The sequence below is a fragment of the Camellia sinensis genome, chromosome 6, assembly GCF_055761805.1.
Source record: "Camellia sinensis isolate YWXY chromosome 6, ASM5576180v1, whole genome shotgun sequence".
In the NCBI taxonomy this organism is placed as follows: Eukaryota; Viridiplantae; Streptophyta; class Magnoliopsida; order Ericales; family Theaceae; genus Camellia; species Camellia sinensis.
Genome location: NC_138966.1, coordinates 199,610,687 through 199,622,644, shown reverse-complemented (window position 1 = coordinate 199,622,644; position 11,958 = coordinate 199,610,687). Strand labels below are relative to the sequence as shown.

At 36.2% G+C, this 11,958-nt stretch overlaps 2 protein-coding genes across 2 annotated transcripts; one reads left to right on the top strand and one right to left on the bottom strand.

The window, feature by feature from the left end:
• The first annotated feature begins 427 nt into the window (after positions 1-427).
• Positions 428-4,760, top strand: LOC114270833 (COBRA-like protein 7). The gene is made up of 2 exons (XM_028212453.2): positions 428-1,120; positions 2,962-4,760. The coding sequence occupies exons 1-2, from the start codon at positions 589-591 to the stop codon at positions 4,386-4,388; spliced, it is 1,959 nt and encodes a 652-aa protein (XP_028068254.2). The 5' UTR covers positions 428-588; the 3' UTR covers positions 4,389-4,760.
• A 595-nt stretch (positions 4,761-5,355) lies between these two features.
• LOC114270834 (two-component response regulator ARR2) lies at positions 5,356-10,954 on the bottom strand. The gene is made up of 6 exons (XM_028212454.2): positions 10,372-10,954; positions 8,996-9,148; positions 8,512-8,886; positions 7,735-7,811; positions 6,427-7,614; positions 5,356-6,040 (listed from the first exon to the last, which is right to left on the bottom strand). Exons 1-6 carry the CDS (start codon positions 10,541-10,543, stop codon positions 5,969-5,971), a joined length of 2,037 nt encoding a protein of 678 aa, XP_028068255.1. The 5' UTR covers positions 10,544-10,954; the 3' UTR covers positions 5,356-5,968.
• Between the last annotated feature and the right edge of the window lie 1,004 nt (positions 10,955-11,958).

Genomic DNA, 11,958 nt, shown 5'->3' with positions numbered 1-11,958 from the left:
AAATATATTAAATTTTCATATTTTTGATATTTTAGTGAATTTTTTAAATTCTTTTTATAAATATTATATTTTTTAAATATGTTAAGTATATGTAAAAATTTTAAAAAATATTTAATATATTAAAAAATTTAACAAAAATAAAAAAAAATGAATTTCTTAAAAAATGAATCCGAGTTATGAAATTAAACTAGCTTATGCTTATTTTACAATAGGGAGGGCAATAAAAAATAATAATAATATTACATATACTAATTAATGTATCTGAAATAACATAATTTAAAATATTTATAATTTATATAATAAGTAAAATTAATAATAATATTATAACTAATATTAATACACTTTTATATAATAAATAAAATTAATAATAATATTATAACTAATGTTAATACACTAAATCAATATAATACCAACGTTAAAAAAAAAAACACAATGAGGACAGAATCCAAAGCTATTTTCCTCTCTCCGCGTCTTCGCTTTCCCCTCTCTCTCTCTCTCTCTCTCTCTCTCTCTGTAAAAGTGTATGTCTATCTTTCTCTCTCTATATAACACTTTCTCTCTCCTCAAATTTTGAAATCACAACAAAACATGGCCCCGTCTCTCTTCATCACCATCTTCACTCTCCTCCTCCTCTCCACCACCATCTCCCAGTCCCAACCCACCGCCCCATCTCCGGCCTCCGACGCCTGCAACGGCGTATACCTCTCCTACTCCTACTCCGGTGGAGCCCAGCTCCCTCCCACTCTCAAATCCGACCCGACCCACCAACCCTACCGATTCCAGTCCACTCTCACCATCCTCAACAATGGCCTCGACGACCTCAAGTCCTGGAAAGTCTTCGTCGGCTTTCAACACAACGAGTTCTTAGTCTCGGCTTCCAATGCTGTGCTCGCCGACGGGACTATCCTCCCTGCCGGAGTCGGAAACGGCACTGTTTTTGCTGGGTACCCGAGCACTGATCTCAAGACCGCCGTCGAGACCGCCGGTGACTTGACCCAGATGTCTGTTCAGATCGATTTGGTGGGTACCCAGTTCGGAGTTGGGTCCCCCAGTGTTCCTATGCCTTCGAATATCTCTCTCGCCAATGATGGGTTTGTTTGCCCTAAACCCACTTTGCAAGGTATATATATTCTCATTGTTTCAGTTCTGTTCTGTCATATATTGATGGGCTTTTGATTTGATCTTTTATCTCTGTTTGGATACTTAGAATTTGTGGAAAGTGATGGAAGTTTGGAATTTTGTTAGATAAGATGAGATCTTGGAGAATTGGATAAACTAATTTTAATGGGTTTTTGTTGCTTTGATGTATTGATGATGGGTTCGATTTGATTTCTTTTGCTGCTGCTATTCAAATTTTTATCTCTGTTTGTTTGCTTATTTTCAGTTCTGTTGATTCTATATATGCAGATTTGTAGCTATTGGTAATGTGTTCTGCATATATTGATGGGTTTGATTTGATCTTTTATCTCTGTTTGGATACTTAGAATTTGTGGGAAGAGATGAAAATTTGGAATTTTGATAGATAAGATGAGATTTTGGAGAATTGGAGAATCTATTTTAATGGGTTTTGTTACTCTGATATATTGATGATGGGTTTGATTTGATTTGATTTGATATTTATTTATTTATTTTTTGCTGCTGCTATTCAAAATTTTGTCTCTGTTTGTTTGCTTAGAATTTGTGGAAAGGGAAATGAAATCTTGGAATTTTGTTACATAAGATGACATTTTGGAGAATTGGAGAAACTGTTTTAATGGGTTTTTGTTATTTTATATGTTGCTGTTTTTGTTATTTAGTGTGGTATAGATCTGGGGCATTGTCCTTGAGGTTTTTATATCGTAGTATCTGTATATATACAACTTTCTATGATAATGTCAATAAACTAATGGCCATAGGATTGACAAAAAGAAAAGAAAAAGAAAAGGGAATGTAGGATAAATTTATTATGTATCGGTTAAAATCAGGGTATTAAATATCGCCCACATCTATATTCTGTTTGATATCAGCCGATATCACTAATACCTTAAAACTATGTTTAAAATGATTGTGGCCTTTGAAACAAGAAAGTGTTAACCATAGACCAAAAACAATGGCCCTGCACCAGCCCCCGTCATCGCCACAAGTAATTCTCTAAAAAATAATCAAGATGAAGAGAAGATGATGGAAAACTAGGGTCAGAATATTTAAAAAATTAGAAGAGGGGAAGTAGATGCATATCAACAACACAAGTTTTAACATATGTGCTTCAGCTGTCATTGTGGCAAAACATATTTTCGAAAGATAATGAAATTACTTTGCACGTTTTCATTCAGCATGTAAACCAGCCTCATTACTAACACCTCGCCTTGTACACCAGGAATGCTAGATGTTTCTCTTACGAAACAAACCAGGAGAATCTTAATTCTTATAACTCATAACCAGTACCACAATGTACAATTCCTGAGCAATGGGTTTTGCCTAATCTAACCCATCAATTATTTGAGCACCATTCCTGAATTGATATAGGATGGGTTTCACTTTGATAGGAGAGGCAATTATTTGTCTTTCTGAAGTCTAAAGTATCAAAAGCGTACGAGGGAAAACAGTGTATTTATTCCAGCTCAGACATGAAATTTCCTATACTGGAGTCAATTCAGAATTTTTAGTACTCAACCGGCTTATGGTGATGTGACCATTAAACAACATACACAAGTTTGAGTTTTCTCTGTTAATGAATATTACAAATGGAGAAAAAAAGACGGAAAAAAGTGGGTTCTCGTGACATTGTGATCGAATATCTACTTTCTTTTCTTCCTTTTTGATTTGCCCTTTTCGTTTGCCTGCTCGTATCCCATTGCAGATTCGTTGATTCGTAATTTCATCGGAATGTTGTTGTTTCTTTGCAAGTTAGGTTTTTAAGGTTGATGTGCCTGTGTTTTCACCTATGCTGATCTGTGCATTTGTTGTTTCTGGATTTTGCAGGGACGAGTGAAATGCAAGTCTGCTGTACCAAAGATCCAAATTTTAAAAGTAATGCCACCACAGGCAAAGAATTTCTACCCCGCCAAAATGGCGATCTTACAATAATGTATGATGTGATCAGAACATATGATTCAAACTACTGGGCTCAAGTCACAATCTCAAACCATAACCCTCTTGGCCGCCTTGATAATTGGAAATTAAGTTGGGACTGGATGAGAGATGAGTTTATCTACACTATGAAAGGGGCTTATCCATATCTTGTCGATTCATCAGACTGCGTATTTGGTCGGCAAGGCCAATACTACAAGGATTTGGACTTTTCCAATGTATTGAATTGCGAAAGAAGGCCAACCCTAATTGACCTTCCTCTGGAGAAGACCAACGACACAACCCTTGGAATGATTCCTTTTTGTTGCCGAAATGGTACAATCTTGCCACCATCAATGGACCCGAGCAAATCAACTTCAGTTTTCCAGATTAATGTTTTCAAAATGCCACCAGATCTCAACCGTTCACAGCTCACGCCACCACAGAACTGGAAGATCAACGGCACGCTTAACCCGGATTATCAGTGTGGACCTCCAGTGCGGGTGAGTCCTAGCCAATTCCCAGACTCTAGTGGGCTACCATCGGATAAAACTGCATTTGCAAGCTGGCAGGTGGTGTGCAACATCACACAGCCAAAGGGAGCAAGCCCGAGGTGCTGCGTCTCGTTTTCTGCTTATTACAATGAATCCGTCATCCCTTGCAAAACATGTGCTTGTGGGTGCCCTAGTACCTCCAATGGTGCTTGTAGTACTACTGCCCCGGCTCTTCTGCTTCCATCTCAGGCTCTTCTTGTTCCATTTGAGAATCGAACTGATCTGGCTAATGCTTGGGCTGATCTTAAGCACCTACCCAGGTCAAATCCCTTACCATGTGGAGACAACTGTGGTGTCAGCATCAACTGGCATTTATACACAGACTACAGTCGTGGGTGGACTGCAAGGATCACGATCTTCAATTGGGACGATGCTTCCTTTGTTGATTGGTTTGCCGCGGTGGAAATGGACAAAGCAGCTCTTGGTTTTGAAAAACTATATTCGTTTAATGGAAGTTCTCTTTCCCCGAATGGTGTGAACAATACGATATTCATGCAGGGGCTTCCGGGCTTGAACTATCTTGTAGCGGAAACAGAAGATGGAACCAACCCACAGCAAAATCCTAGGGTGCCCGGAAAACAACAGTCTGTGATCTCGTTTACGAAGAAAAATACTCCTGGAATCAAAGTGGCAGGTGGGGATGGGTTCCCAAGTAAGGTATATTTCAACGGGGAAGAATGTTCTCTTCCCACAGTACTTCCAGCAAGTAATGCTTATAAGACAGGTGCAACCATAGGTGTTTCGGTACTCTTGGCAGTCGTAGTATTCATGTTAATGCAGCAATAGCAATTAGATTAGGCATGGCTGCTCAGTTTTGTCGCTGGTGCTTATCTTTCATTCTTTCGATGATTTGGATGACGATCTATTGGGAATTTTGACGATCGTGACTACCAGAATTGCGTTTGAGGTACTATTGGTTATGCAGGAGGTTCTAACACTCTATTTGGTTGGTCGATGGTCTTGTTCTGTAGATTTTTTGGGGACATCAGAATTTCCATTTGTTAAAGCTATTATACAAAAAAGTATAGAGATTGGTATTTGTATACACAGCATTGTATGAGATTTATCAGTTTAATTCATTGTTGTATTTTTTTCATTTGTATACATTGAACGGATGATACAACAATTGATTAGTGTTACAGCTGCTTGTTTTTCCCAGTGCGACAACTTCATAGAATGCTAGATTATTTTCAGTTGCTAGAAATTTTCCAAGAAAATTTCCCCCCGTTGTTCTGTTCTAGAGGCTCTTTCATTCTCTAGCTTTGTAGAGAGGTTGTGATATGAAGCCATGGAAAGTCTTCCTGTTTGGTTTTCCTTTCATTTTCTTCCTTATTTGAGGCTGTACAGTTATTATTCATAATTTTATTACTTGGAAATTTTAATATTATTCAGAAAATCCACAAGGTGTTATTTATCAGAATAAAAAAGTACATATTAGCAAGCATATCTGTTCTATTGGAAATATTAGTAATGATAACTTTATTAGTGATAGAGGAGATAAGTTTTTTTTTTGCTAACTTTATAATTGACATTTTTTTTGTACTTCAAAAAAAAGGTATATTACATTTCAAAATATGTATGCATATTTGCACTTTTTTTCTAAAGCTTGTATGCCTATGAACCCTTTTTTTTTTTTTTTTGTCACTGAAAATCATACATAAATATTTCTACTATTTATTCTTTCAATATCAAATCATATATAGAGCAACTAGAAACAGGTATGAGAAAAATACGAGACGTTGTAAGGAGGTGATTATCAGCAAAGCTCATAAAAGCATAAAATCAGAATTCAATCTTTTGAGTACAGAAAAGTGACTAAAAAACATACAAGTACAAAAAAAACAATCAAGACTTGTATCTCGAGCAATCAGATGAAATCTGTACATTATATATAGTTTGAAGCCCTAAAGCAACAACTCGATCATATTATTAGAACCAAAATTCTTAATCATCCATAAAGCACAACAAACTTTGCATATTACCCACCAAACATGTTTCACAAGCCCAAGAAAAACACTAGTTCTTGCTAGATTCACCTACAAAAGCAGTCAAAAATTTGCTCATACGCCTTGGCATAAATCGTGCAGCTGAGCCTTCCATGCTTTTCCTCCCACTTCAAATGACTCCCAATGTAATTTGATTCATCTGAAATGAACGTTCTATCTGATCCCTAATCTCCAAATTGGATGAGCACAGCAAGCTATTCACAACCAGAAGATGCAGATCAATATTATGTGTTCTTGAAGTAGGGAAACTGAATTTTCACATTTTAGTTGCAGAAAGGATGTGAGTTGAACTCGGAAGTAATAGCAACTATGTACACCAGAAGCTGCAACAATAGATAGAGCTGGAGCAGGAAGCATGTCCTACACAGGAAGATCATCCAAGGGATACCCATCAAAACCAAACTCATTTGCAACCTGTCCAAGGCCTTCTTGCTGCAACGTAACGAGAAATTTGAGATTAGTAAAATAATGCACTGACTGTGTGGATCTGTTTTCATTTTCATGTTTTTGGAAACAAGAATAATGGAAAATTTGAAAGCATGCATCATTTTCATATCATTTTGATTTTTATGTGAAAACAGTTTTCAAAAATTCAAAAACTTCTTTTTGGTGTTTCCCAAAAAGTACATGGTTTTAAGAAAAAAATTTCTAAAATAATTTTCAAAAAACAAACAAGTTTTATGCAAGTTTCCGAAGAAGGAAAACAGAAAACAAAAAACAAAAAAATACAACCAAGTAGGCATTCTTCAACATTCAAACAATGATAAAGGCTTCAAAAGGCATATACTACAAGAAGGATTGAGAACCAGATAACTGACCTGCTTTAGTAGTATACTCATAAGGTCTTCCTGAGTAAACTGTTCAGGAAATAGCATGTTCTGACAGCTTGCTTCAGGAAGACTTTCGGCCTTAATAAATGAATTGTCAGCAACAAACGTATTAAGTTGTTGGTCGATGTTATGGGCATTCCCATGTCCACTCTCTTCCCCGGCTGAGAACATTACTTTGCCAACAGAAGTATTTCTGTTCTGCAAACTGTTTTGGTTTGAAGAGAACCCTTGGTGGACCAAAACTGACGGCTGGACATCCAGGCAGCCCTGCATGTTTGAATGTTGGGAGGCATTGAAGGCCAAGCCCACATTCTGTAACTCCCAATCTTGGGATTTGTGCTGATGCAGGTCACTAAAAATATCATAACTAGGAGCAAATCCTCGTGATCCTTTCATTTCGGAGTTAACCTCTTCTTGGAGCACCCCTTTCGATGTGATGGCAGATGGATTATTCGCAAGCGGAAAACTATTGCCCGGCAAATCTGTGTTTTGGGTTATTGAGAAATCTACCATTGAAGAGGCCTGAGAAACTGAATTGTACACCGCTCCTCTTGCATTGTCAACCATTCCATTTCTTGCAAAAGCAGCACTACTTGGCATCCCGCCTGATAAAGTAGGTTGCGGTAAGGATGATGGAAGCCTTGAAAGATGATTTACATTGGTATCATTCAATATCTGCGGTCTCGATTGCGGTGGTTGAGACATTTGCACCAGTAAAGAGCTATTTTGGTTTCCACGGGCGTTGTTCACTTGCATATTCATGCCCCTGAAAGACTGCTGCGCCGATTGGTGCAAATTGGCAAGTTGCTTTGGCTCCATGGTCGTTGGAATCCCATGAAGTAAGTTGATTTGTTTATTGTTGTTATTGCTTTGTTGTGGCTGTTGCGAGCCCTCTCCAAATCTTAATTTTGGACCTTCAAAGCTGAAAAGGTTCCTTTGATCCATGAGGGGCACAGATATGCCAGATTTGGTGGTGGACCTTCCCAAGGCTGCTGCTTGGAGTGTGGCTAGACTTTGTGCTGGGATTTGACCCGTGGTGGCAAGTGCTTGAAGATCAAGCCCATTGAATGAAGACACTGACCCAAAGGTTGCGTCTGGAGGTCCTCCGAAAGAGTTATTGAGTCCACTTTGGTGCTGTGATACTCCACTTAGCCTTCTGAGGTATAGCCGATATTTCTGCACCAAATGGATACAATTGTAAGTTATCCTTAAAGGAAGGCAGGAAAAAAATTGTGAATAATTAACAGTATGAGAGTTTGTAACAGATGAACTACTTCAAGAAAAATATCTCCATACCTGAAGGTGGCTGGCAACATTTTCTCTAGTGAGTCCAGGAACGTTCATCAACTCCAGAATTTTCTTAGGAACAGCCTCTGTAGTCATTTATCAAATGTGACGATATGAGAGAAACACACACACACAAAAAAGGAAATATAACAGCAGTTTGTTGAATAAGAATAAACCAATTTTCATAATCAGTTCTACCAATAAATAGGATCAGGAAAGATAGAATTAGAAATTAATACATTTGTGAAATAGTAGGAATAGTGCCAATTGAAGAAAAATTGAGAGAAAACAGACTCAGATGGTTTGATCGAGCATAACGAAGAGCGGTAGATGCAACAGTGAAGAAGTGCAATAGAATCATGGTTAATGGAAACATTCATCAACAGCCAACCCCAATTGATTGGGATACGAGGATTGGTTACATCAGGTTAGTTCTATCTATAAGCTGACATGTGGACAATTTTTTTAACCAAAAGTCTGTCAATTAGAAAGCAATCATAAGCACATAATCTAGGAGCCAACCATAAGATCTTATTCATGTAGCACTTCTCACATAACTCCAAGGTAAACTGCTAGTACTTTGCAAGCGTCTTCCATAGGGTCGAGAAAAGATAGATATGCAGATGTAGAAGAAGATAGTGCACTTATTATTGAATGAATAGTACAACTAATACAAGTTATACAACAATTGTATCAAGGAAAAAGCATGGACAGGCAAAGCAAAGTATGCGTGAGAAGAAGATGAGGGGAAAAAAGAAGAAGAAAGAAATGGGTAAAGACTCTTACTGTCAATGCCAAGTTGATTTACAGCTGCCACAAACTGTTGATGGAGCTCGACCGACCAAACCACTCGTGGCTTCTTTAGCGCAGATGTATCATCCCTATCCTCCACTTGATCTTCCTCATCCTTCCTCCTCTTTCTCCAACTCCCTTCATTTGCTGATGATGAGAAATCTGCATCATCTGTCTGCTTTTGTTGCTGTTCTCCGTCTTCTATGCTTCCCGATTGCTCAATATCCTTCCACTCATGCTTCCTCTTCCGAACTACATGCTGCCATATATTCTTTAATGCCTCAATTCGAACCGGTTTGATCAGATAATCGCATGCACCATGAGTAACACCTTTCATCACAACACTCTTACCATCATCCGCGGACATCACTGTAGAAGCACAAAATCAGATCTCAGAATATAATTGTTATTAAGATCCAACTATCAGTGTTTAAAATGACGGTTAAACCATCTGAAATGACTAAACCAAGGTGCTTACTGATTACAGGCAGGTCCATTTCCAGCCCAATATGCTCGAGGAGCTTGAACCCGTCCATGTCAGGCATGTGGACATCGCTTATAACAATATCATAACCATTTTTGTTCTCTCGTAGCAGTGATAATGCCATCTCCGCTCGATTGCATTTGGTAACTGAAAACCCCAGGAAAATTGAGTCACTTATTCCATAAAGCACATATCCGAGTTTTACCCCAAGTCTCACTAAAGGTGGGGTCAAGGGTTCCTTGATATAATAAAAAAACTAAAAACCTCAGAAAATTTGAGTCAATTATTCCATAAATCACACGAGTACAACCTCTTAGATTCTTGGATTAAGGACATAGACATACACTCCAGTAGAAGAAAGGTGTAGTCTGTCTATCATAAGGGCACAAATCAAGAATGACCTTTGCTCAATGAAACCCCTAAACCCCTAAGCAAAAACAAAAACAAATGGATCCTTAAATCAAGTTCAATAATACTTTTTGGTAGAAGGGGAACAAGAGAAGAGAAACTACACTAACATCAAAAAGGCTCGAATAGAACGTCTAGTAAAGAAAAGAGTTGAACTAAGGCATCACACCCAGCAAAGGAGCGCCTCATCTACTAGGCCAGACTCAAATCAATACTAACCTTTGCTCAATGAAAAACCAAAAATAAAAACACGTAGATCACTAAATCAACTTTAATAATTCCTTTTGGTAAGAAGGGGAACAAGAGAAAAGATAATGCACTCGCAGCGAAAAAGCTTGAACTGAGGCATCACGTCCAGAAAAGAAAGGACCCGAACTAAGGAATCACATCCAGTAAAGGAGCATCTCATCCACTAGGCCAGACTCAAAACAAGACTAACCTTTGCTCAATAAAAACCAAAAACAAATGGATCCCTAAATCAAGTCTAACACTTTTTTTAGTTGAAAGGGAACAGGAGAACAGAAATCGCACTCAACCAAAAGACTTGACTCATTACACCAACCTCTTAGTCTCGAAGTGAACAACTTCAAGAATTATTAGAAGTTGAACACATAAGATGCCTTGTCACACCAAATTCCAATTTTGAACATATAACCCATTTCCAAATCTGAACAAAATCAAAACTAATAATATTATGTGACCAAAATCTCAGTTGGTCTTGCATATAAAGTTGTTATGTAACCACAGATTCCTAATCACATAACCATAATCTTGATGTTAATAGCATAGTACGTACAACAAATTGTAATAATCAAGAAAAGAATAACATGTTCAATCACAGAAATGATTAGAACAACACAACTTGAAAGACAACCCAAAATAGTCAACCCTCAACAAAATTCAATTATTCAAGATTATGCAAATATATATATATATATATATATATGTATATGTATATGTACCTTCGTAGAGACAGTTTAGAAGCATCTTCTCTAAAATCATGAGACAAGTCGGGTCATCATCAACAACAAGTACTCGGAGACCAGCCGGAAAAGGGTCGGGTTCGCCGGACTTCCAAGAAACACTAGAGTTGGGCATAGACATCGATTTTGCAGTTTGACTTACCAAATTCATTTCTTTAAAACTCAAACCCACATGTGAAAACACATGTATGTGTATATAGATACAGACCCAGAAGAAGCAGAGGAATCTGAATTTTTACATCAACAGAGCAAGCGTACCCAATTCAAGTTAAACAGCGGAGATACCCAGAGTTCCCTGAAATAGAGTTGAGGAGAGAGAAGAGAAAGAGAGAGAAAATTTAGAGCATATAATTTGTTGTATATGAGAATGAAGACATGATGGTTGTGTTGTGCTTGAACAAGTTCTCATCTTTCTGAACTTGTTTCTGAGTTTTATTATTATTATTATTATTTTATAATTTTTTATTTGAAAGTGGGTCTCTCCGTTGAGTGTGGATCCAGCTCATGCATGAACTTAACTAACCCCACGCCAGCCAAAAACACCACACAGCTCTATATCTACATCTATATCAATATATATATATATAAAATTTGGATGGGTTTATTTGGACGGATTGGATAAAAAGATATTGAAATTTATCAGATTGTTAGTCTGGGATATATTGTGTTAATCATATTATTTAATTTTGATGATGTCTAAAATATATTAGTTAATATACATATTATTTGACACAAATTATTATCTTTTTAAAATATATATTTGTTAAAATATTATTTAAATAAAATAATATTATCTTTTTAAAATATATATGTTAAATATTATTTTAAATATTTTCAAAAACTTTACTATTCACTTTTTGAAAAATAGGGTTAATTACTATTCATCTTTTGACAAATCGATTAATTATATTATTTTGACAAAAATGATTATTTTAAATATTTTCAAAAACTTTACTATTTACTTTTTGAAAAATAGGGTTAATTACTATTCATCTTTTGACAAATCGATTACTTATATTATTTTGACAAAAATGATTGATTGGTTGTATTATTTTGACAAATTTGATATTTATGGGTTGTCTTATTTTGACAAAATTAATATGGAGTGGTAAAAATATTTAGTATAAAGTCTTTACAACATATACAATATTTTAAAGAGGACATATATTTTCAGATCCATCATAAATATTATTTATAGAGATTTTTCTGTATGCAAAATTTTGATTAGAACTTATATAACATTATATGCAGAATCCATCACGTGCGCTATTAAATTTTTTACATTACATTGATTATATTATATTATAATCAAACAAGAAGAAAAAGATGGAGTTATATATATATGTGTATATATATATATATATTATAAACTAGATGGAGAAAATTATTTGTTTGTTTGAAAGTTATGAACTTTGTATTAAATTGTCTACAAAAATGGTGGCTCCATGTTTGATAAAACAAAAAGAAAAAAATCAGTCTTATTTTTTATCTTTTGCTGACTATTCAAAATCAATGAGTGTGCTTATGTAAGCGATGACATCAAGAGTGTGCTTAGGTAAGCCATGA